General features: G+C 50.0%; 1 protein-coding gene across 2 annotated transcripts in view; it reads left to right on the forward strand.

Moving 5' to 3' along the window:
- The window catches only part of SH3PXD2B (SH3 and PX domains 2B), a 112,129-nt gene that overhangs the window by 83,940 nt on the left and 2,090 nt on the right, over nt 1-26,099 (forward strand). Inside the window, exons 8-13 of one of the 2 annotated variants that reach the window (XM_081232337.1) lie at nt 422-526; nt 5,466-5,583; nt 8,658-8,884; nt 11,303-11,352; nt 12,225-12,344; nt 21,726-23,192. In XM_081232337.1, the coding sequence (XP_081088463.1) occupies nt 422-526; nt 5,466-5,583; nt 8,658-8,884; nt 11,303-11,352; nt 12,225-12,344; nt 21,726-23,192 (2,087 nt within the window). Of the gene's footprint in view, nt 1-421; nt 527-5,465; nt 5,584-8,657; nt 8,885-11,302; nt 11,353-12,224; nt 12,345-21,725; nt 25,206-26,099 lie in introns of those variants that run through there. The other variant, XM_081232336.1, reaches the window with a different exon arrangement.

Here is a 26,099-nt window from a genome sequence, read left to right on the forward strand (position 1 = left end):
AAGCCGTGTGAACTTGCAGGAGTCTTGCCTCTTGGAGCCTCAGTTTCCTCATCTGTGCAGTAGGGATGATAATGTGAAGATGATATAAGATAATGCAAGTAAAATGATTAGTGCCTTGCACACCTTAGCGAAGGGAGCTACGTTCTTTACTCTCATCCTTTAGGACAACCTTTCTCCCCACCCCCATCCCCAACTCCCCTCCACAGCCCCGTCCCAGGCTCAAGAGCAGGTTTCCTGTTAACCTGTCTCTAGCAGTTAGCAGTCAGCTAACATGGGTAGTTGTGTTCTACTAATAAAATGGTGACTTTTGAGCCTTACGCTGCGCGTTGGCTCCTGTAGCGGCTGAATCTAATATTATATTCTGACGCCCGGCCCTCACACCTGACCCAACTAATAACAGTCTGCACTCTCATTTTCCCAGGTTGGTGGTTCGTCAGCACCGCTGAAGAGCAAGGCTGGGTCCCTGCAACCTGCCTCGAAGGACAGGATGGTGTGCAGGATGAGTTTTCCCTACAGCCTGAAGAAGGTAGGAAGCAGCCGGGGCCTCAGGCTCACTGGGGAGACCGTGAGGGCCGGTGGCACCCAATCCCTTCCCTTCAGCCTCTGCCTCCCAGCCTCAGTGGCTCACAAGCTCAGGCCCTAGAGCCTGTGGACATGAAGCCAGGCCCTGTGGTTGGGTCAGAGCAAGCCTGCCCTTTCTTAGGGGCCTTGGGGAGCCAACCCAGGTGAGCCTGGCTGGAGCTGGGGCCCTGATACCTCCATGGGACCTCAGTGGGGCCCAGCCAGATCACTGTCAACACCTCACTCTTCCTCCCTTGAATTATCCTGGTGGCCAAGGTGCTGGGGCTGCTCCAAGCTCATGTACAAGACATCTGAAGCCATCCGTAAAGATCTCTGCTTTGTCTGCTTTCTGTGTTGGTTTAATGGCCCTGACTGGGTGTCAGGATCAGAGCTGACCCTCTCCACTCACCCACACACACTTCTGTTTCCCAGAGAACTTTCCCTACAGGTATCCTAAAGAATGGTTCCCGCTGTGTCAGAAATCTTAAGGCCCAGCCAACTCCCCTTTCCCCCCAGGAGCATTCCTAAATCTAGAGTATGAGTTCGCTTTAGCTAATAAACAGGAGGGTTTTGGAGTCAGACCTGAATTTGACTCTCAGCACTGAATTTGAATTTGTACCACTTACTGGCTGAGTGGTCTTGGGCCAGCAACTTAACCTTTTTGTGCTTCAGCCACCTCCTCTAAAAATGGAAACGATGGTATCTATGTCATGGGATTTTTTTTTTAATTAAATGAGATCCCACATGCAAAGCATTTGGCAAAGAACCTAAAACAATGACTAACTAGGAACAGTTATTATCATAGAGCTATGCCTTACCTAAGGTTGAATATTTGGGGCTTTTAGTTGACTGTTTAGAAAACACAAGGCCACTTGAGTATGTATTTCACAGAAAAGAGGGTAAGGAGAAGGGATATTTCTATGCTCAAAGGTTAGCAAAAAAAAAAAATGCATATGTGGTTTGCATTTAGTTTTATTGCAGCCAGCACCCGCAGAGTAAAATGCCTTGTTTTGCTCTGCGTTTGTGGGGCCCACCAGGCTCTAGGGGCGGCGCTCATGAGGAGAAAGTGCAAAAATCAACTCAGATTAAGGGGTAGTCATGTGCCGCGTGGAAACTATAGCTCCCTTAGTTAATGATTCCTACCACAGGGCATGTCTCTGTAAGGGACTGACGATTGTCCCCATTTTACAGATGAGAAAAGCTCAGAAAGTAGAGACAGTTGCCCAGGGTCACACAGCTAGAAGATGGGAGAGAGACCACATTTTCCTAAGGGTTTATACATTTCTTCCCCCTGCCATGAGGGCTTCTCTTAGTGCCTCTTTATAATCATGCTAGGAATAGCATTGTGTCTATTGGGTGGCTCTTCACTCAAGTTCAAGGTTAGTACTCAGGAATTTGGCCCTTCTGAGACACCTGGGGCGTGGCATAGACGCAGAAATAATTGCTCCTAAGTGGGAGCACGTGCTTGGTGCCGGCTTTGCCTCAAGACACTGGAACTGCTTTCTTCTTACCTCTGCCTTCTACCCTTCGCCTCCACATGCTGCCCATCCAGTCTCACGGAGATACTGGTCTCTGCCCCAGCCCATGGGCCGCTGCCGGACTCTGGGGGACCTGTATGCCATCAGCTGGCGTCAAGGTGCCTACCTCAGAGTTTTCCTCCCCGCTCGGTATTCGGAACTGGGTCCCTGCATCTGCATGCTCTGGGACTGCCCTTGCCTGTTGCATGTGAGAAACGGTGATCTGGTCTGTACCATGTGTGTTGGCATGTAGGTCTGGGAGGAGGGAGCTTAGGGTGTTTGTCAGCCTGGGGCCCTAAAGTTTCCCAGGGTAAAAAAATGATACCTGGGGGCCCCTGTAATGCTGAGCCAGTGACCTGTTCCCTTCATCAGGTGCATTTGAGTGCCCAGGGAAAAGAAACCGACGTCAAACCAGCTTAAGCAAAAGGGAAGTGTGTTGACTCATGTCATTGAAAACCCTAGGGTAGGGTCAGCTTCTAGCATGCTGGATCCAGGAGCTTGAAAATGTCTGACAACTGAAGAAAAATGCCCAACCTAGAAGTTGTGAGTTAAGTTTTATACAGGCACCTTACTGAGGACTCTAGCCTGGGAGACAGCCTCTCAGATAGCTCTGAGGAACTGCTCCAAAGAGGTAAGGGAGGAACCAGGATACATAGGAGTTTTTGGCTGGAAAAGCAAAACAAAACAAAACATGTAGTCTAACATCAAAAGATTACTGCTAATCCCAAAAAACAGATATCTTTTTTTTTAATAAATTTATTTATTTTATTTGTTTTTATTTTTGGCTGCGTTGGGCCTTCGTTGCTACGCACAGGCTTTCTCTAGTTGCAGCGAGTGGGGGCTACTGTTCGTTGCAGTGCGTGGGCTTCTCGTTGAAGTGGCTTCTCTTTGTTGCAGAACACAGGCTCTAGGCATGCGGGCTTCAGTAGCTGTGGCTCGCGGGCTCTAGAGCACAGGCTCAGTAGCTGTGGCGCACGGGCTTAGTTGCTCCATGGCATGTGGGGTCTTCCTGGACCAGGGCTTGAACCCGTGTCCCCTGCGTTGGCAGGCGGATTCTTAACCACTGCACCACCAGGGAAGCCCCAGATATCTTAAGTTAATGATTTTAGTGCTTTTCTATGAACGGAAAGATGCAAGAATCTGGTCTCATTGAAATTATTCCTTAGATATGCATCTGAACTATCGAAGGCCAGAGTCCAGAGCACAGAATGCTTCCTGTTTTTATCCATCCCAAATTCCCCTCAGGGTGCACTGTTGGGGGTGACTGCAGTGGCTCATGGCTTGATGGCAGGCAACATTCCCTTTCTACCTGTCCTTGGCACCTGAGGCTTATTCTCGCCACCTTCAGCTCCCACCCTCCACCTTGCTGGAACCATTGTCTCATGGTGACAGTCGTTCCAGGCACCCTTCAGGGGCACCCACCAAAGAACATGCTTCTCCTTCAACACGATCAGTTGGTTCCAACTGACCCAATTGGGTCATAGGCCATCCCTGAACTAATCACGGTGGCCAGTCACTTTGGCCAGGCCAGCGTTATGCACCCTCCCCATCCCTCTGGGTGGTGGCGAGGTCAGCCTCACCCAAACATGTAGCTGGAGGCTGGCAGTGCCACCAGAGGAAGGGCAGATGGATGGTAAGCAGGCAGTGTTACCCACCACGCAGTCTACAAGCTCTCCCACTTCCCTTTGTTAGGGAACCCTGAGCATCCTACCAGAGACCAGAGAGGGTCTCTGGTTGCTAGAGAATCCCCAGTAGTCCAGGGCCTGTAGTACTGACAGTACTTAGTCCGGGACCCAGGCAGTGTCCCTTCTCACCTGGCCAGACAAAACTTCTGTGCATCCACGGGGTTGAGTTGCCCCCAGCACCCTTCACAGCACCCACACCCCAGCCTGCATCTGTGAGTGAGGAGAACAGATGACTGCGCTGTATACAGGATGTGTGCAGCTTGAGTCAGCTCAGCCCCCACAGAGCAGGTCAGGGGGCTAGATCAATAAATAAATAAACGCCCTGTGTGTTTTCCGCCTCCCTCTGCACCAGCTGGGAAGGCCACAGACAGCCTGTGGTGTTTTCCCAGTGAGAGAGAGAGGGAGGCAGCCCGGACACACTAACCATCAAGGTCAGCCCACAGCTGGCTCAGTCCCTCCCTGCGGGCTGCAATGTAACCAAAACAGGAAAGCCCGCTCCTATCCTCACTGGCTCCCCTGGGACACTCATCTGTTATCTGTCTCAGCAGTCACTGCTGACAGTGTTGGGGATGGGAGCTATGCTCTTGCTCTCTGGAGGGCCCTGCCTGAGGGTGACAATGAACAACCCTGCCAGCGGGGCCCTGCAGGGGGTCGGGGGTACGGTCCTGCTGTGGGAAGGACACAGCCCGAGGCAGCTCTCTTGGCTTTGGGGGTAGGAGCAGGGAACCACTGAGAGTGGGATGGAAGGCACCCCAGTGGTGTTAATGAAAACAGAAGCAGGCAATCATTTCATGATATATATCTCAAATCATTAACTTGTACACCCATAAGTCGATTATATCTCAATTAAAAAAATAAATTTTTAAAAATAAAATTGAAGCTTCAGGCGTGGTTGGATCCAGGGGCTTGAAAACAATGAAAAATGGAGATCAGCTACCAGCTAGGTAATGAGCATTGCTAGCTGTCTCCTCCCTGGTAGTGATTCCACCCCAAACCATATGCTGCCAGATAGCTTGTCCCTGACCCTCCACCACTAAGAACTGCAGAGGAGCCACAGAGGGTTTAACATCCACCCCACCCCTGCTGCAGCATGAGCAAGGTGACTCCCACCAGGCCTTCGGGACTTGTTCATTTACTAAACATTGACTATTTTACTAAATAGTTCCTAAATATTCCCAGTACCGTGCCCAGTGCTAGAGATAGAGGAATGAACAAGACAGACTCAAACCCCTGCCTTCCTGGAGCTCTTACTCTAGCGGGAGAAACAGACATGGAACATAATATAAGTAAATTATCTGGTATGTTAGAAGATAATTCCTGGTAAGGGGGGAAAATAAACCCGGGTAAGGGGGATGAGGGTGCCATGGGTCTGGGTATTACATAAGGCAAGGTCAAGGAAGGTGACCTTGAGGCACAGATTTGAGCAAGGTGAGCGCAAATGTATGATGCTGAGGGATTTCAGAGGAACTGACCTGCCGTTTGTCCTGTGTCCTGTTGCTGCTTGCACAGGGTCATCCAGGGCTAAGTGAGGGTCACTTATTGGGGGCCAGGGGTGGGGTGGTGGGAACAGAGATGGTGCACAGAAGTCTTTGGAGGAAATCCCTCCTTACGAGGGCATCTCTCAGATCACAGCCTTGGCCATCAACATCCCGGGGCTTATATAGTGCCCTTGACTTACCCCAACATCCGTTTGTCCCCACAGAGGAGAAGTACACAGTCATCTACCCATACACAGCTCGTGACCAAGATGAAATGAACCTGGAGAGAGGAGCTGTGGTGGAGGTCATCCAGAAAAACCTGGAAGGCTGGTGGAAGATCAGGTACCCTCTGCAGCTGGGTGGGTTTCAGGTCATATAGGCTCCAGCTGCACAGATATCTGTAAGCAGTTGCAGAGGAGGTGAGGTTTCAGCCTGAGCTATAAAAGGATGCTTCTCCTCTGTGCTGTTTGGCTTCCTTTCCTACCCATATCCTTCTCTAAAAATCCATAATAAGCAAAACCGTCTCTAAACACACTGAACCACCGAAAGCAGTAACCCAATTGAGCAAGACTGGTCTCCACCTCCAGATGTCTCGTAATGAGTAAGTGGAGGCTGAAGCTGCCCTGTGTGAGTGATTTCCCACTCCAGCCCCGCTCTGAGAGCAACAGGATGCTAAACACCACATGGACAGTAGCCCATCCTAAGGCTGATCATTTGCCGTCATGTCTCAGAGTCCAGTGGAGACCGGCTTGCCAAACACTTTGTCACAGCTCTTTCACCTATGTGATGGAATTGAAAGCTCATAGGCAAAGGTGGCCAACTCGTCTTGCTCTGCTTGGGACTTTCCCAGTTTTAGTAATGATTTTTAGTAATGAAAGTCCGGGGAACTCCCTCTTTGGTTACCCGGGCAGGCAGGGTGCAACCTCAGGAAATTAGGGCAAGAGAAGAAGCTTGAGGTCCCTGCCACCTGGTGTCTGTGCCGTGATGTGAGGCCGGACAAGAGGCAGGAGGACATTGGGGCCACTCACATGGGGCTGAGTGTGTGACCCTTCATTCATTCAGCAAACCTACACCAAAATCTATTTTGGGCCAAGCTCTCTACTGAAAGCTGGTGAGTCAACAGTGAGAAAGAGACGGTAGCTCAGACCCACAGGCATAGGAGACAGACTCAGACACAAGTACAGGGCAGGGAGGCGAGGGGGGTGTAGGAGGGCTGCACAGGGGACTTTGGAGCACAGAAGAGGGCTCCTCAGCCCGGGAGTCAGGAAGACTTCCTCAGAACTGAGGTTTGAAGCCGGAGTAATGACAACGATAACTCACGTATCTGGATTATATGTGTTACCTTGCTGTATAACAAATTATCCCAAAACTTAGTGACTGGAATTCAGGTGGCTCGACTGGGCTCAGGGTCCCTCATGAGGTTGCAGTGGATGTTGCCACGGTCATCAGAAGGTTTGACTGAAGCTAGAAAGTGACCGAGCCAGGTTTTGAACCCATACCTTTCTGACCCCAAAGCCCACTCAGCATTGCATGTGTTGCCTCTCTGCTTATGGCTTTGTGCCCCCAAGTGATGAACTATCTCATAGTGATGCCCGGATTGTGTGTAGTCTGACGTTTTCCAATTAGCACAAGATTTAGTCCGTCTCAGAGGATATTTTAAGATTGATAGACATCAAACTGCAGATTTCTGCCTCCTTTTAAGTTTGCTTCTAGTTACAAAGGACTTTTTTTTTTTTTTTAATTGAAACGCAGTGCTATTTAGTTCTTAAGGTGATTCTTGAGAAGAGATGTGACCCTGCCATATATCATCTCCAGGCTGTTAGATGTCATCCCCAAAGGTGTGGGCACCTGTTTTGTGGTTCAGACCAGTGGGGTGCTGACAATTTTAACAGCCAGCTCTCCAGGGGAAAATGCTCTTGAGTTGAGGTGTTTGCCAATTTCCGTGGTGTAAATACTCCCACCGTGGCAGATTTTAAGCTTCCAGTGTGATGGCACTAAATGCCCAGTTGGGAAGAGATATGAACAGCTGGCTGTCACAAGTGGTGTGAGCTGACTCCAGCACACCTCTGGTCCCAATCAACCCCTCTGGTCATGCTATTCAACCGAGTTCCATAGTGCGAGAATTAAATGATTGTTACATTCATTCAATTCCCTTTGGAATTCAGTGAGCTGGTCTGTCAGGGTCTCAGTCACTCCGAAGCTCAGTGACCTGTGGTAACCCTGGAACCAACCCCCGACCTGCTTCGTTCTCATCTGAACGTGTGTTTAATCTACTTGTTAAGCAGTATGACTGGAGGCCTGCCTATGCCAGGCTTTGTGCCGGGAGCTGGGGCTTCTGGGAAGAGGCAGCAAAGCAGCACAGACTCTGGTGCCAGCTTTCCAGGTCTGAATCCGTTTCTGCCAACCCCCAGGTTGGATGGATGAACTATAGCAATAGCTGTAAAGTGCTTGGAACAGGAATGACATGGAGTAGGTGCTCACTAAGTGTCACTTATCCTTATCATCATTGTCCCAGTAGTGATGACTGTACAGGGACAATGACTGTAGCAGAACTTTGTGGCTGCTCACCCTTGCCAGGTCCACTGGCAATTTGTCCACTTGTCCCCTTTTTTCTTCACTCAACTCACAGGGAGCGAGGGCCCTCACACACAGAGATGAATCATTCATGATCTTCGCCCCCAGGAGCTCGAGTTCTAAGTGGGGAGACAGGACCATCACAGTCAAGTGTCACTGTGTGTTATAGGTGCTGGGATTGTGGGGTGTGCAGGAGACAGTGGGGGTACCGTGGAGGGAGGCTCGGGAGATGCTTGAGAGGGGGCATGGTATTAAGCAGAGCTGGGAAAGAAGAGCACAAAAGAGAATGGGCTTGGGCTTCCCTGGTGGCGCAGTGGTTGAGAGTACACCTGCCGATGCAGGGGACACGGGTTCGTGCCCCAGTCCAGGAAGATCCCACGTGCCACGGAGCAGCTAGGCCCGTGCTGCTGGCTGCTGGGCCTGCACGTCCGGAGCCTGTGCTCCACAACGGGAGAGGCCACAACAGTGAGAGGCCCGCGTACCGCAAAAAAAAAAAAAGAGAGAGAGAATGGGCTTTCCAGGCAGAGGGTCTCTAAGAGCAGGGGCAGGGGGGTGAGAGATGGTGGAACTTCTGGGCGCAAGCTGTGTGGGGTGGGCGGGACATGGGGGTTGCCGTGAGAGCCAAGGCTGGGGAGGTAAGGAGAGGCCAGATTGGGGAGGCCCAGGTGAGGGCTTAGGCTTCATCAGGAGGCAGCAAGCGGTGACCAGCCTCTGGCCCCGGGCAGGTCGTGGTCCACCGTTCCTGCCGTCTGGGACCCGAAGTGGGACTCACAGTAGGAGCGCAGCTTCTCCCCATGGGCCTGGCAGAGCAGCCTGACGGGCATCCTTCCCCCTCCTCCCAGGTACCAGGGCAAAGAGGGCTGGGCCCCAGCCTCCTACCTAAAGAAGAGCAGCGGGGAGCCTGTACCCCCAAAGTTGGGCCCAGGCTCACCCGCCCACGCGGGCGTCCTCGAGCTGGACGGCATCTCCCGGCAGCAGAACTCCGTGGGCCGGGAGAAGGAGCTGCTCAACAACCAGAGGGATGGCCGGTTTGAAGGCCGCCTGGCGCCCGACAGTGACGTCAAGCAGAGTAAGTGACACCCACCCGAGCTCCCGGCAGCTGGGCACCTACTACGTGCCGGGCTCTGTACCCAGAGGTCCTCACATGTTGTCCCTCATCCTCACAGCAGCCCTGCTGCCCGCCATCCCGTAGGTAAGAAAACAGGCTCACAAACCCCAGGTCACTCGTTCCAGATCATTCAGCCAGCAAGTTGCAGAACCTGAGTGGAGAGACGTGGCTTTCCTACTCAAACCATGTTTCTTCCACCGTCTCATATCACCAGAGCTCCTGTTTCTCAAGCCCCTACTAGGTGCCAGGAATCTTATAATCAGTCTCACTGACTCCTTGTAACAACCTTTGAAGGACCTATTCCTTTTATTTTACAGGTTAGGAAACAGAGATGAAGGGGTTTGTCCAAGGCCACCCAGCTAGTGCACAGTGGAGCCAGGACTTGAACCCAGGTCCCTCTGACTCAAGTGCCAGTGGTCTCTCTGCAGGGCCTCATTTCTGAGCCATGGGAAGAAAAAGTGGACCCTGTGTTGGGTTTATTCCGAAGATAGTTCTTTACTCATCCTGCTTTTCAAAGCTTCCTTGTATCTATTTTACCATTTAATGTTCCCAGCACACCTGAGAGTAGGTTCATTATTGTTGTCTGCTGCATACCCAGGATGCCAGCCTCAAGCATGTGACCCTGTACAGGGCAGAAGCAGTCTGTCTGTTGGGAAAGGACTAAAAACTAGCCACAAGGATGCAGTCACTTGCCCCTCGCTGGGCTTCTCCAGCTGTTTAAAGTGACTCTTATGGTCAGTGAACTTCTTGAGTCTCTCAATTGTTCTCAGCCACTCTGAGAAAACACTGACATGCCATGGCAGGAACCTATCATGGCCAAGAGCATAGGAGGATTCCTGTTAACACTAGAGGAGCGAGTGAAAATCTGAAAGCCCGTGTCTCTGTTAGGATATATAGGTTCAGATGCTCAAGCAAAGACTCCCCATTGCTATCACACACATACACCCAATAACGATGGCTCACGTAATTTAGATGCTTGTTTCTTTCTCACCGAGCAGTCAGGTATATGTCCAGAGCTGCTGTGGCAACTCTGTCCAGTCACGAGTCTTGTTATGCTGTATCTATCTTGTGTTGCCCTCATCCTCCTGGTCCAGGAGGGCTCACCACCAGTCCAGCCAAGGGAAATGAGGCAGGGAGAAGTGGAAGACTGGACTCAGAAGCTACAGACTTGTTACTCTCTCACATCCCATCGGCCAGAACTTAGTCACATGGCAGTACCTAGCTGCAAGGGTGTCTGGGAAATGTAGTCTTTATGTAGGCAGTCAAGTGTCTGGCTAAAACTCTGTTGTGACTTTTTTCTAATAGAAGACAGGAAAAATGGGTATTTAAGAGTTTAGGGCTTCCCTGGTGGCGCAGTGGTTAGGAATCCGCCTGCCAATGCAGGGGACACGGGTTCGAGCCCTGGCCCGGGAGGATCCCACATGCCGTGGAGCAACTCAGCCCATGTGCCACATCTACTGAGGCTGTGCTCTAGAGCCCGTGAGCCACAACTACTGAGCCTGTGTGCCACAACTACTGAAGCCCGCACACCTGGAGCCCATGCTCCGCAACAAGAGAGGCCACGGCAATGAGAAGCCCATGCACCGCAGCGAGGAGTAGCCCCCCACTCGCCACAGCCAGAGAAGAGCCACGCACAGGAACGAAGACCCAACACAGCCAAAAATAAATAAATTAATTAATTAAAAAAAGAAAAGTTTAGCAGTCTCCTCTACACGCCAACTACCAAACTACACCTCTGTGTAGACCCACGCTAAACCAGCTCTGACAGCGTGTGGGGTGCCTTCCTCAGTGTTCTGCCCTTAGCCGGGAGCCTTGGACCACTGCAGAGCCATCCTCTTCTTGACCCTGAGACCCAGAGCAGGGGCAGCCCAACTCCAGAGTAAAAACCCCTGAAGTCCTCAGTCCAAGTTTGTTTGGCTCTGTTTATGCATTGTTTAATTTGGGTTTGTTCCAGAGCACAAAGCCAGGGGCTGTACCATTAATGCATGCTTGCCACATGCCAAGAGCCTCACCTGTATTGTTGACTTTCATCTCCACCACTGCTTCCAGGAGGCAGGCATTATCACCCCCTCTCCAGAAGAGGACCATGCGGCTCAAAGTCATATGACTTGTAGCCTCCCACCTCTGCGTTACTCTGAAGCCTGCACTTGTTGCCTTTGCTGGAAAGCTTTCCATCACTCCAGGACTGGGCACCATCCCCTTGTTGATGGAGAGTCCTGAACCCAGTCTGAGTGTCCCCTTTCTAGTTGGGCTCTCCCACAGGAAGCATCGCAGTCGCTCGCTGATGCCTGTGCTGAATGTGATGCCTAACCTCCTGCAGGAGAGAATAGATCTCTCGTGGTGTCCACCTCAGGAATTTCATCTGTCGTCTCTTTATAGGATCACCCAAGATGAGACAGAGACCCCCTCCTCGCCGGGATATGACCATAGTAAGTGGACCCTTGCAACTGGGGAGCCAGACCCTGACCTGAGACTAGACCCCTGGCACTCACCTCGCCTTCTCCAAGGATGCACTCTTTCCTGCCCAGCCAGCAGCCTTGTGAAGCTAATCCCACTGACAGGTGGAAAGACTGAGGTCCAGGGAGATCAAACAGTTCGCCCATGGCTTTGTGACAATTAGGTCTCAGGATGTACTTTCTGCTTCCTGAGCCCACTCGGCTTTATCTTAGATAAGTCTTCTTGAATAGCATAACTTGAAACCAAAATGGGATAAGGCACACGTTTCGCTTGTGGTGCCATTCTGGTATTTTACTTTCATACTCCATTTTTAACTCTGTAAGCAATACTTTGAAAATGGGCTTTCTTTTTTTAATGTCTGCCATTTATTGAGCACCTTTTGGGTGCCAGGCAGTATGTTGGAGTTTCACTACGTGAACTCATTGAATGCTCTCCGTGACCCCACCTGGTAGATCCTGTTATTACCCACATTCTACAGGAGATAAAACTGAGGCCTCCAGGAGGGGAAGGGATTTGCCCAAAGTCACACCAATGGGTCTGACTCGCAAACCTGTGTTCATTTCACAACCCTTGTTGCCTCTTAAGTTCAGAGAATATTGTCTTGCCTCAAATTTTCATGATTATAGGCAAATGTCCCATGTTTTTTCTCATTGCCCTAAAGCTGAAAGGCCAGTGACCTATCTAGAAGACGATGATCTGAGTGGTCCCCTTTGTTTTGTCCTAGAATCCAAATGGGTCCGCCAGCGCCCCCTTGAGGGTGATTGCCCCAATCCCTTAGCGCCTCCCATTCAGCACCATGGGAATGGACTTATAGTAGATTTAACACTGTGTTTAATTGTACCAGCCTCGAGGTCTGCCCAAGCCTCCCATCCCACCCCAAGTGGAGGAAGAATATTACACCATTGCTGAATTCCAGACCACCATCCCTGACGGCATCAGCTTCCAGGCGGGCCTGAAGGTCGAGGTGAGTGGACGTGGTCTCACTTTGTCTACCTGTGATTCTTTTTGTTTTTAATTTATTTTTTTGAAGTATAGGTGATTTACAGTGTTGTTTTAATTTCTGCTGTACAGCAAAGTGATTCAGTTATACGTACATACGCATTCTTTTTCATATTCTTTTCCATCATGGTTTATCCCAGGATATTGAATATCGTTGCCTGTACTATACAGTAGGATGTTGTTGTTTATCCATCCTATATATAATATATAATAGTTTGCATCTGCTAATCCCAAATTCCCAGTCTGTCCCTCCCCACCTACCTCCCCCTTGGCAACCACAAGTCTATTTTGTCTATCTATGAGTCTGTTTCTGTTTCATAGATAAGTTCATTTGTGTCATATTTTAGATTCCACATATAAGTGATATCATATGATGTTTATCTTTCTCTTTCCAACTTACTTCACTTAGGATGATAATCTCTGGGTCCATTCATGTTGCTGCAAATGGCATTACTTCATTCTTTTTTCTGGCTGACTAGTATTCCATTGTGTGTGTGTATGTGTGTGTGTGTGTGTAAACACACCACACTTTTATCCATTCATCTGTCAGTGGACACTTAGGTTGTTTCCATGTCTTGGCTATTGTAAATAGTGCTGCAGTGAACATTGGGGTGCATGTATCTTTTTGAATTAGAATTCTGTCCGGATATATGCCATTCTCATATGGCAACTCTATTTTTAGTTTTTTGAGGAACCTCCACACCGTGCTCCATAGTGGCTGCACCAACTCACATTCCTACCAACAGTGTAGGAGGGTTCCCTTTTCTCCACACCCTCTCCAGCATTTATTTGTAGATTTTTAAATGATGACCATTCTGACCCATGTGAGGTGATACCTCATTGTAATTTTGACTTGCATTTCTCTAATAATTAGCGATGTTGAGCATCTTTTCATGTGCCTGTTGGCTATCTGTATGTCTTCTTTGGAGAAATGTCTGTTTACATCTTCTGCCCATTTTTCAATTGGGTTGTTTGGTTTTTTGTTGTTGAGTTATATGAGCTGTTTGTATATTTTGGAAATTAAGCCCGTGTCGGTCGTATCATTTGCAAATAATTTTTTTCAGTCCATGGGTTGTCTTTTCGTTTTGTTTGTGGTTTCCTTTGCTGTACAAAAGCTTGTACTACTTGTGATTTTTGATTCTAGGCACCATCTCCTATTTCTGTGTTCTTTTTTTTTTAGTAGCAGCTTTATTGAGGTATAATTCACATACCATATGATTCAGTGATTTAAGGTATAAAATTCAGTGTTTTGGGGCTTCCCTGGTGGTGCAGTGGTTGAGAGCCTGCCTGCCGATGCAGGGGATATGGGTTTGTGCTCCGGTCCGGGAAGATCCCACATGCCGCGGAGCGGCTAGGCCCGTGAGCCATGGCCTCTGAGCCTGCGCGTCCGGGGCCTGTGCTCTGCAACGGGAGAGCCCACAACAGTGAGAGGCCCATGCACCGCAAAAAAAAAAAAAAAAAAAAAAAAAAAAAATCAGTGGTTTTTAGTTTAATTACAGAGTTGTGCAACCATCACCACCATCAACATTAGAACATTTCATCACCTAAATAAGAAACCCTGTACACATTAGCAGTCCCTCCCCACGTCCCCTCAATCCCTCTCAGTGCCCCTGCCCCAGCCCTAGGCAACCACTGATCTATTTCCTGTGTCTATAGATTTGCCTCTTTTTATCACCTCCTCCTTCCTTGATTGCCTCTCCTCTCCCCTTTACTTCCCACTTCTTTGCTTGTCTACTCCGTTCCCTACGTAAAGGGCATCATAAATCCTTTCTCCCCTCCCATTTCTCTTTTCTTTCTCATGGGGCTAGAGCTTGACGGTGTTTCCCATGTTTCCAGGAAAGCCCGTAAGTAATGGGATAGCAGTTAGGTGCCAGCCACTGCACTAAGCACCTCACATGCCATATCTTGCCTAATCATATCGTCACTTACTCTTGTGAGGCAGGACTATTACAATCCCCATTTTTCAGAGGAGGAAGCTGTGGCTCAGAAAAAAGGTGCTGTCCAAGGTCACACAGCCAAAAGGTGGCAGAGTCAGGATTTGAACCCATGTCTGTCTCCAGATTAGAACCAGGGCTATTGACAGCCTGCTGTTTATCTGCCCGGTATTTGGGGATCTCAGGAGGATGGAGATCATATCTGTTTTTTACTTCTGTATTCCCACAGCTAGCACAGTGCCTGGCACGTGATAGATATGCAATAAATATTGTTGAATCAGTGAAAATCCATCTCCCCACTAGCCTCCTGCTAACACCCAGAAAACCAGGGAGTGTTTTCTTCTTCATTCTCGTCTCTAACCCTGGCCTTGGGACTGGTCCACAGTAGGTGCTCAGAGAGCCATTCCTTTATGAATGAATGTTTGAATGAACAAAGGAAATAAAGAGTGAACAAATGATTACTGAGCCATTGCATAACTGTGGCACGTGTCCTAAGGGTCTTTAGTCACTTCTCTGGGCCTCCAAAGAACCCACCATCTTCCATCCCGCTTTGACACCTCCTGCCCACCCCCCTCCCCCTCGAGTCCCAGGACAGCTGCCCAGTGAGCCCGGGAGGAGGTGACTTCCCGAAGGTGCATCCAGGGTCTCACCACCACTGATTCTGCCCAAGCCTCTCTAGAAAGTTCTCCTCAAGCCAAGTGTCCTTTAATCCATGCAGACAGCAGGAGGGCTGTCTGCAGGGGTGTTTAAAGAACCTGGGTTGAAGCCTGTCAAACTAATTTTTTTAAATGCAAATCCCAGTCCTCACAGAGAAACTGAGGGGATGGTGGAAATACCTCCAAGGCTCTAAAAGGCTTTTTATCTGCTCCTTTTTTTTTTTTCCTCCCAATCTGTTCTTTCTAACTTCAAATCCACAGAGAGAACTCACAAGGCATCTTGCTTGTGCTTCAAGATAATTCTGTGCCCAGTTCCCCCATTTTGCTGTTTAAAACATGTATGTTATTCTGACATGAAACATATGCCTGTCTCTTAACATCTTTCCACATCAAGGGCTGTTCTTCCTCCCATTGCTATTCAGCCTTATTTTCACTGCTTTCCTCTGAACCCCGCTGGTTCAGCTGGCCCTTCCTCACCTCTCTTGCTCTCTCTGCCTTTAACCTTCCTTTAACCCAGCTCCTAGCCCACTACCTGTTTTCTTATACAAGGCTGTCAAGGCCATTCTTAGAACTGAACTTGGCATATCAAAATCCACCTCATTCTTCAAATCCCTGCCTCCTCTGGGAAGCCTCCCCGGGTTCACACTGGTGTCCCTTCCCTACCCTTCCGTTAGCTTCTATGGGACCATACATCTCAATCCTTAACAGGCCCTCATTTGTGTACATAATGCTTTCTTGACATTATGAAAAATATTCTCCCCTCATTCTTCAGTGACTGAGTTTTGAATTCCAGTCATCTTCCCCTGGCACTTTGAATAGATTGTCCCATTCTTTTCCTGCATCTAGTGTTGCTAGGAAGCAGCTACTATCCATCTGGTCCTTGTTCTCTTTTTCATTAACTGTCATTTCTCTGACTTTCTCAGGAGCTCCTCACTGTCTTTAAAATGCCAACGTTTCACTAAAGCATGTCTAGGTATGTTTCTTTATTTTTATATCCTGCTCAGCATGTGGTGGGTCTTTTCAATCTAAGGACTCAGGAGATCTTCCTAGAAATTTTCCCACTTTTACTTCTTTTTTTTTTTTTTTTTTTTTTTTTTGTGGTGGGGGTGGTAGGGGAGCTCCCTGATAAGGGATCAAACCCTTGCCCCCTGCAGTGGAAGCACGGAGTCTTAACCACTGGACGGCCAGGGAAGTCCATCACTTTTACTTCTTTAAATAATGACTCTCTTCACTCTTTTTATTCTTTCCTTTTGGAATGGTTATGAAACAGTATGAGAGCTTCTGCCCCTATTTTCCATGTCTCTTAACGTTTCTTTCATATTTTCCACCTTCATCCCTTTGTACTGCATTCCTAGAGCATTCTGCTTCATCTTTTAGTCCAATAATTGGCTCTTTAACAATTCAGTCTGTTTCTTATTTTATTTCAACAGCTGTCATTTTTATTGCCAAGAGCACTTATTGATCCTTTTCATAGTTACGTGTTCTCATTTCATAACAGCCTGTTCTTTCATGATGTCGATGCCCTTCTATATCTGTCTAAGGATATTAAATATGTTATTGTTCATGATCTCTCTCCTCGGTTGTAGATCCTTCACAGTGGTGTTGGTATTTATTTCAGTTCTTTTCACGGTGTTAGGACTTGTCTTGGGCAGTACAAGAAGAGGAAGCAGTCAAACAGCCCAGTTGGGGAGTGTACGCAAGGGGCTGGTTGACTTCCACTGGCTTCAGTGCCAGATCGGGGACTTCTGAGCCAGCCACTGAGCAGTGTCTTGTCTCTGACCCAAGCTCATTCTTTCACTGTTCCACTCGTGAGCAATAAAGGGCACAGAGGGGTCAACCAGCCTTGTTGCTTCTGCCGTGGTATCCCAGTTAATCCCCTGTCACTTGCCCCTGGGCCTTCCTAGTCTCAGATTCTACCCCCTCAAAGTCTGGCAGGCCTCCCACTGCTACTACCTTTTGCAACAAAACCCCCTGCAGCAGTCCTGGGCCACAGCCCCCCTTTGCACCTTCTGCCCTTCAGTGATTCCTCACAATTCCTAGTCCACTAACTTCTCCCCTTCCTCTTTCTGCGCTTGGCTTTGTACTGATATTCATTTGTTTCCTGGCTTTATTGCATTAAGGGGAAACTGCTGTTCATTCCATCTCCCATCTTGAAACCAGAAGTCTGGCTTGCATATTATAAAAGTTTTTTTGTTTGTTTGTTTTTTCCCAAGAGCACTGAAGAACATGATAAAACCTTCTTCTCCTTTAAGACAATGAGTTTCCAGCATTTTGTACAAACACACGCCATTGTTTCAGCGTCCTGGCAAACAGGGCATTTGCCAATACGCACCAGCACTCCCTGGCTCAGAGCATTCCGAAATCCACCTAGGGCAGCTCAAGGTGTTCCGGACAATGCACTGAAGCTGAGGGCTGACTCTGTGCGCAGTAGGGAGTAAATGGATCCCTGGGGTCTTCTGGAGGTGCTGGGGAGTCTCCCTCCAAGGCTGCACCCGCACTTCAACCAGAACCATTCCCCTGTCTCGTTTCTGGCTTTTATTCTGTCTGCTTTTGCTAAACCTGAGCCAATAAATAGCTCACATACCCAGCATTCTTTTCCAGGAAGCACAAATGTAACCCATTCTTGAAACTTCGCTGCTTTATTATTGTTCTGTGATGTCAGCGTAGGTTCTGCTAGTGATGACTTGAAGGACTTGAGTGAGAAATAGTTGACCCTACAGTTTTTGGTTTAACCAAGAGTTCTTATGATAAACGCTGTATCCTTTTCTTCTCCTCCAGTTTTGCTTCCTGGTTCAATTCAACATCATCTTAGTGTTCAGAATTCATTAGTGGAACCACAGTATTCTAGCAGTGGAACTACAAGGAATACCTTAGTTCCTTGCTTGGTCTGTGTATCTTCAAAACATGTTTTACTAATGATGATACGATGATAATGATGATACAGACACTTATGTGTGCCGAGTACCTTACGTCCTTCATAACTAATCTTCAAACAAGTCCCAAGAGGTCAATATATTCAGCCCATTTTATTTTTATTTATTTGTTTGTTTGTTTGTTTGTTTGTTTGTTTTTGGCTGCGTTGGGTCTTTGTTGCTGCGCGTGGGCTTCCTTTAGTTGCGGCGAGCAGGGGCTCCTCTTCACTGTGGTGCGCAGGCTTCTCATTGCGGTGGCTTCTCTTGTTGCAGAGCACGGGCTCTAGGCACGCAGGCTCAGTAGTTGTGGCGCACGGGCTTAGTGGATCTGTGGCTCCGCGGCATGTGGGATCTTCCCGGACCAGGGCTCAAACACATGTCCCCTGCATTGACAGGCAGATTCTTAACCACTGCACCACCAGGGAAGTCCCCAGCCCATTTTACAGATGTATCTGAGACAAAGAGAGGTTAGGTAAATGTCCAAGGTTATATAGCTGGTAAGTGGTGGAGCTGGGATTTGATCCCAAATCTCTTTGGTTTTAAAGCCCAGGCTATATTCTTTCATCTCCATTCTTGTGACTTTGCATTTGCTTTTACAGGCCAACCTAGGAGATATTGCAGGTTCAGTTCCAGACCACCCCTATAAAGCCAGTATCACAATAAAGCAAGTCACATGAATGTTTTGGTTTCCCAGTGCATATAAAAGTTGTGTTTACATTATACTATAATCTATTAAGTGTGCAATAGCATTATGTCTAAAAAAATGAGCAGACCGGGCTTCCCTGTGGCACAGCCCGTGTGCCACAACTACTGAAGTTCGCACACCTGGAGCCTGTGCTCCCCAACGGGAGAAGCCACCACAATGAGAAGCCTGAGCACCTCACTGAAGAGTAGAGAAGCTAGAGAAAGCCGCAACTAGAGAAAGCCTGCGCACAGCAACAAAGACCCAACATAGCCAAAGATAAACAAATAAAATGAAAAAAATTATTTTAAAAAAAAGTGCAGACCTTAATTAAAAAATACTTAATTGCTAAAAAATGCAAACCATCATGTGAGCCTTCAGCAAGTTGTAATCTTTTTGCAATAGTAACATCAAAGATCACTGACCACAGATCACCATTACACATATAATAACAATGAAAAAGTTTGAAATATTGTGAAAATGAGCAATTTGTAAAAAAAAAAAACGCAGTATCTGTAAAGCGCAATAAAGTGAAATGCAATAAAATTAGGTTTGACTGGGGACTTCCCTGGTGGTGCAGTGGTTAAGAATCCACCTGCCAATGCAGGGGACACAGGTTCAAGCCCTGGTCCGGGAAGATCCCACGAGCCGTGGAGCAACTGAGCCTGTGCGCCACAACTACTGAGCCTGTGTGCCACAACTACTGAAGCCCACGTGCCTAGAGCCCGTGCTCCACAAGAGAAGCCACCGCAATGAGAAGCCTGCGCACCACGACGAAGGGTAGCCCCCGCTCACTGCAACTAGAGAAAGCCCTTACTCAGCAACGAAGACCCAATGCAGCCAGAAATTAATTAATTAATTAAAAAATTTTTTAAATGAGGTATGACTGACTGTATTCATAATAGCTCTTAGCTTCTATCTAGTAAATGAAAACTCCCATACATCACAATTAAGGACACAAATGTTGAGAGCTTCTGCCATAGTACATAGTAGAGTGTAAGCTTAGCAAATGCTCATTGACAGACTTCATTTTGATTATTGTTCTATTTTCATTTGCTCATGTACATACTTAGTCTTACAGTTGTTGAATTCACGGATGTGCTGACAATGACTTGGATGCCCAGAATCACCTTCAGTCATTACCAGAGCTACCAAGTGTTGATAAGATGGTGGTCACCAGCACGTAAAGGGCTTCCATTTATCAGTACCCTTTCCTGGAGAGACTCCAGTGGGACGTGTTAAGTATATGCCTGCCACATGCCTGCTGCGTTCTCAGTGCTCTCCCCTGTAATTTAATACTAATAGGTAACATTTTCCTTTCAGCCTTTACCAAGTGCTGTTGTACGCATTAGCTTATGTGGTCATCGTGGAAACCCTACAAGTAGGCTTTACTGTTCTTACCATCCTCTCTGTTCTGTGATGTGGCATCTCAGGCCTGTGGCTTACCCAGGGCTGTTGAGGCAGCCAGAACCAGAACCCAGGACTGCAGCCCCAGAGGCCAGCCTCTGCTCCTGCACTGGGTCTGTGGCTGCCTTTCTCTCTGATCTGGGTGGCAGAGTGCAACAGCAGAACCATACCCACAGCCCTCAGCCCCTAGCGCTTTCTCACCTCAGGCACGGCTCCCCACCCCCCAAGCAGTGTCCACTTTCCACGGCAGGGCTGGGTAGTATAGGCTCAGGCTCTGGAGCCCACCAGGCTGCCTTTGACTCCCGCCTCCACCACTGACTTTCTGCGTGACCCTCTGCGAGTTCCTCAGCTCTCCTGAGGCTTGGTTCTGCATCTGTACAATGGGATGACAATCCCCATCTCATCAGGTGGTTGTAGTCATTAATCAGCTCTCCTGTGCACAGAGCCTGCTGTGGTATTGCTGTTTATTAGTTTGCTCAGGCTGCCATCACAAAAGACTGGGTGGTTTAAACAGCAGAGGTGGATTTTCTCATGTTCTATCGGCTGGATGTCCAAGATCAAGGTGTCAGCAGGTTTGGCTTTTCCTGAGGCCTCTCTCCTTGGCTCACAGCTGGCCGCCTTCCCTCTGTGTTCACACGTGGTCGTCCCTCATTCTGAATGTTCTGTGTGTCCTCATCTCCTCTTATAAGGACGACAGTCATATTGGACTAGGGCCCACCCTAATGACCCCATTTTAACCTAATCACCTCTTAAAAGGCTCTGTCTTCGAATGCAGTCACAATCTAAGGTACAGAAGTTAGGGCTTCAACATATAATCTGGGGGGGACTCAATTCAGCCCATAACGTGCAGCGTGTGCACCTTTCACCCGTGTGAATTTAGCCACATGGTACTAAACAAAAAGGAGACAGGAAACGTAAGATATTAAATAACATGAGTGATTCCACCCACCATTCCAGTCAATGGGTGTGTATCCCAGAGGGAGAGGGAGATGAGATGAAAGTCTGTTGTACCTCCATCAGCATCAGTTCCCCTGTACCTAAACATGAGCTAGGTGTGATCCCCACATTTAAGGATGCACATGTTTCATAACAGCATGGCATATAAACACCAGCCAACTGCTTTGTCTGGTGCTCAACCAGAGGAGCAGCGATCAAGGCTAGTTTGGGCTGTATCGGGGCTTTGCCTTGAACTTCTTCAGAATTTTAGCAGACACCGCTGGTGGCCTGCCCTGTATCCCAACCCCGCGACTGCTTCCGACCTCCTATGCCCGCCTAAGGGCATCACCCAGAGAGGGGGAGGGTTCATGTCTTGGGGAGGGGGAGGGACTAGGGGTCAGGAGATAAGTGTCCCCACCCCCAATGTCTGATTCTGCACAGTCTCTCAGAGGATCCCTTTTAAATTAAGCCCCACTGGCCCAAGAGCATTAACCTGCTCCTAACTGGCTCGCCCTTTCCTCGGTTCCTCACTTGGGCTTCCTGGAATCATCTCTCAAATTAACTACCTACACCCAAGTTCATATCTCAAGGACTGATTTTGAGGCAATCCAAAATTACACGAGCGCCTACCCCCACGTAAGATGTTTCTGATACACAGCAGTCTCATAGATGGTCCCCCATAGATATTGTCGGGGAATCTGACGAATGTAAAATCCCTGATTCCAGCACCCCAGCTGCATGTGGGTGTTCCCAGCCCATCCTGGCCCACTGGCCCTGACACCATACCTACTCAGTGCTTTCCTCTGGCCTCCCTTCCAGGTGATCGAGAAGAACGTGAGCGGCTGGTGGTACATTCAGATTGAAGATAAGGAAGGCTGGGCCCCAGCGACTTTCATCGATAAGTATAAGAAAACCAGCAATGCCTCAAGACCCAACTTCCTGGCTCCCTTGCCCAATGAGGTGACGCAGCTCCGGTTGGGAGATGCAGCAGCAATGGAGAACTGCACGGGCGGTGAAGCCGTCGGCCCGTCCCGGCCCCTACCCGATGCACCACATGGGGCTGTGGACTCCGCCATGCCATGGTCCAAAGACTGGAAGGGTGGTAAGGAGGTCCCAAGGAAGGCGTCTTCAGACACGTCCTCGTGTGCAGGCTACGAGGAGATCTCGGACCCCGACCTGGAGGAGAAGCCCAGCCTCCCTCCCCGGAAAGAATCCATCATCAAGTCGGAAGGGGAGCTGCTCAGAGGTTCTTCCCCCAAGCCTCCTGGCATGATCTTGCCAATGATCCCAACCAAGTACACGCCTCCAGCCCGGGACAGCAGGAGACCAGAGCCCAAACCTGACAAAAGCAAGTTGTTCCAGCTGAAAAATGAGATGGGGCTGGAGTGTGGCCACAAAGTATTGGCCAAGGAAGTGAAGAAGCCCAACCTCCGGCCTGTCTCCAAATCCAAAGCTGACCCACCGGAGGAGAAGCCGGAAGCTGTTCCCCAGAATCCCTTCTTAAAGTCCAAACCTCAGGTTAGGCCCAAACCAGCTCCTTCCCCCAGGACAGAGCCACCTCAGGGCGAAGACCAAGTGGACATCTGTAACCTCAGGAGCAAGCTCAGGCCTGCCAAGTCCCAAGAGAAACCCTCGTTGGACGCAGAGAGCAGCCCCCAGGCTGGGGGAGGCCAGGATGTGGCCAGCAGCCGTGGCTTCCTCCCAGGGGAGGGGCCTGGCCGCACCCAGGACAGGACGAGCAAACAGGATGGGCTCAGCCCAAAGGAGACGTCCTGCAGAGCCCCTCCCAGGCCGGCCAAGACCGCAGAACCTGTGCCTAAGAATGTGCCGGTCCCTCTCCAAGAGGCTTCCCAGCAGAGACCTGTGGTCCCTCCTCGGAGACCACCACCTCCCAAGAAAACCTCCTCGTCGTCCAGGCCCCTTCCAGAGGTCAGAGGGCCCCTTCCAGAGGTCAGAGGGCCGCAGCGGGAGCCCACCGAAGGCAAGGCAGCTCCTGTCCCAGGCCGGGCCCTGCTTGTCCCCCCAAAAGCCAAACCTTTTCTCTCCAACTCCTCAGGGGGGCAGGATGACATGCGAGGCAAAGGTGGGCTGGGGCCACGGATGATGGGCAAGATGGGAGGAAACAAGGAGAAAGTGGCTGCAGCCCCCTTCCCCAGTGCAGACGGCCCCAAGGACTTGTATGTGGCCGTGGCCAACTTTGAAGGAGACGAAGGTACCAGCGGCTTCCAGGAGGGGACGGTGTTCGAGGTCCGGGAAAAGAACAGCAGCGGCTGGTGGTTCTGCCAGGTGCAAAGCGGGGCCCCCTCCTGGGAAGGGTGGATTCCTTCCAACTATCTCAGAAAGAAGCCCTAGCCTGCTCCCTTCCTGCCTGGAAGTCCTGCACGACCCTGCCGGCTTTACCTACCTATTTAATATGCCTCTTAATTTATCATCCTCCACACAGCTTCAAAGGAAGGAAGACTGGAATACTGTGGTTTCTTCCCTTCTCTGGGTGGAGAGGGATCCCTCCCATCACAGCGTCCCCTGGAGGCTCAGAGGCCACACCCCTTTCTCTCTACTCAGCATCCCTGCCTTAAGGCCAGTGGCATTGCCACCCAGCTTCCCTGCCCACCCAACAGCTGGACCATGACTCTCTAAGGCCTCTAGGACCGGAATCCGTCATCTGGAGAAACTACAGGAAGGGTCTCTTGTTGCTCGGATCAGGCAGAATATGGGAAGCCCCCACCCCCACCCCGACCCAGCACCCCACCCAGTTCATTCATGTCAAGCAACTTGATTCGTTCAGTTTCCAAAATGCCTGGTCCCAGAAAGAGCTGCATCCTGTAGAGGTCAGCTCCGTTGCCAGTTCCAGGGAGGTGGTGTCTTCCCCGAGGCCTCAGGTCCATGGGCCTCTCGGGTTCAAGCAGATGCAGCTGCCCCAGGAGTGGGCCTGGAGGTCCTCCCAGCCACACTGCCTCCCTTCTGTGCTGGGACGCTGATCAGTTCTAAAGGAATGCTTCCAGCTCCAAGCATGCTCCACTTTTCCTGCTGCAGGCTGTGGTCCAACCCAGGGCTTTTAAACAAGAATCCCCAGCCTGCTTTTGGGGGGGCCTTTCACTTCTGCCTACCTAGAGCAAGAATCTCAAGGTTTGTTTGAATAAGGGGACCGTTCACAAGCCACGCCCCTTGGGAGCTCCTCTTTGCTGAGTAGCTAGTAGGTGCCCAACTCTGTACTTGGCACTTTACATTCATGCTGAACCCTCACAGCAGCCCTCTCTGATGCTATTATACCTGTTTTATAGATGAGGAAACTCGGGTTCAGTGGGCCCAAGGGCACACTAGCTGGGAAGAGGAGGAAAGAGGATTTGCATCCAGGCTGGCCTGACTTCCATGCCTGTGCCCTTCGCCCTGTAAGAGGCAAACCAGGCGGGGAGAGGGAGACGCCAGCTGGCTGCCCTGGGCTGTGCATGTGGGGGCCGGGTGGCTGCTCCCACACCCGACACTCCTCCAACCCATTGTAGCATCTACTGAAGGCTGCCCTGGACCCCATATGGTTGCTCCACACAGAGGCTGCCCAGGACCCCAGTGCTGCCACAGAGCCCTGTTTTCCTGCTCCTATGCTAGTGCCCACCCCGGGGGATAGAACTTACGGAGCAAAGGGAGCCAAGGTGGTCTCACATGCCAGCCTTGAGGGACCCTGGTGGCGCAAGGGCCAGCAGCTGAGTCTCCAGCAAACTGGGCAGAGTAGGCAGTAGTCCCATAAGGAGACGGGGACCCGAGGGCCAGGCACAACCTCCTGTCTCTCTCTGCTGCTGCTTCCTGCTCCTCTCTGTCACTCGAAGAGTAGTTTTCTTTTTTTTTTTTTTTCCATGCACTCTCCCTCTCTGTGGTCTCACTGGAAGGAAGCCAGGGCAGCCCTTGCACCCATTTTGACTGATGTGGTTCACTGAGTCACGTAGAGACACAGCTACACTGGCAGGACGAGAATCAGGACCCAGGGTTTCTGGCTTCCAGCCCAGAGCTCTTGCCTGGGGTCCAGGCTGCCTTGGGGGGGGGGTAGAATGCAGCACCCCTCCTCATCCCACCCTACTCTGCAGGACAAGAGGAAGTGGCCCTCTGGCCCTGCCCCCAGAGATCTCTGATGCAGAGTAGTCCTCTGCTGCCATGCTTTCGGGACCACAAGGGCAGCTTTCCCAGGGATGCTCGCCATCCACCTGCAGTGCCAAAATTTATGTGCAAACAGCTCTCCCACTCTCCCCTACCCTCCCCACCCCTCCTCACTGCCACATGGGCTCTGGATGCTTCTCCCCTGATCCACAATCGCATCTTTATTCCTTCCTTCAGTAGGTCTGTAAATCCCACACCCCGAGAGTCTTGGGACAGGGCCCTGAGGTGCCCTGCCGCACCCACTTGCCCCCAGGCCTGTTCCCAGAACCTTGGGGGGAAGGTGGCAGCCAGGGGCAGAAGGGAGAATGGGAGAGGGCCATCCACCCTCCAAGGTCCCCTCACTCGGGAGGAGGCCCCACAGCACGTTTTCCTGAGTTTTTGACCCATTTTGGTTTAAACACCATTCGTGAAACTTACGCAGGATTTGACTACATTTCAAAAGACAAAACTCTAAATTTTTTTTTTCTGACTATCTCTCAGCTTTCATTGACCTTTTCTAGTATTTTGTGAGTGCCTACTATGTACTAGGCGCCGGGTGTAGACCAGGCTGCGGGCGGCTCCGTGCCTGGCTGTGAAGAACTTTGATTTTTGTGTGCAGATTCCACTGAAGGCGTTTGTCTTTGGCTTCATTTCCTCCTCCCAAGGGTCAGCTGGGTGGGAATGGACTAATTCCGCCTTTTTCTGGATAGAAAATTTTCCCTGCACATGAAAAAGTAATCAGCCTTTTTATTGTTATTATTCGGGCACGAACTGAAGGTACTGAAGCCACATTTCTCTCCGTTCACTGTTCTTTCCTCAGGACACATCTGTGGCCTGAGGACTCCTCTCTCCAGCTCCTCCTACCACGGTGAGGGCACTTCCCCAGGCAGCTGCAAGGGACGGTCTTGATGGCCAATGGCTCTCCCTAGCTGTCCTCATCTGGAGGCTTAGGTTGATACCATCCAGGACTGTAGCCACCATTGTGTGCGCATTTGATAGAGCAGATGCAAAATCCCCTGGAGTCACCACCGTGGTAAATGTCCAGGGCCATAGGAATAACTTCTGTGC

Source organism: Mesoplodon bidens, assembly GCF_964165515.1.
Source record: "Mesoplodon bidens genome assembly, chromosome: 4".
NCBI lineage: Eukaryota > Metazoa > Chordata > Mammalia > Artiodactyla > Ziphiidae > Mesoplodon > Mesoplodon bidens.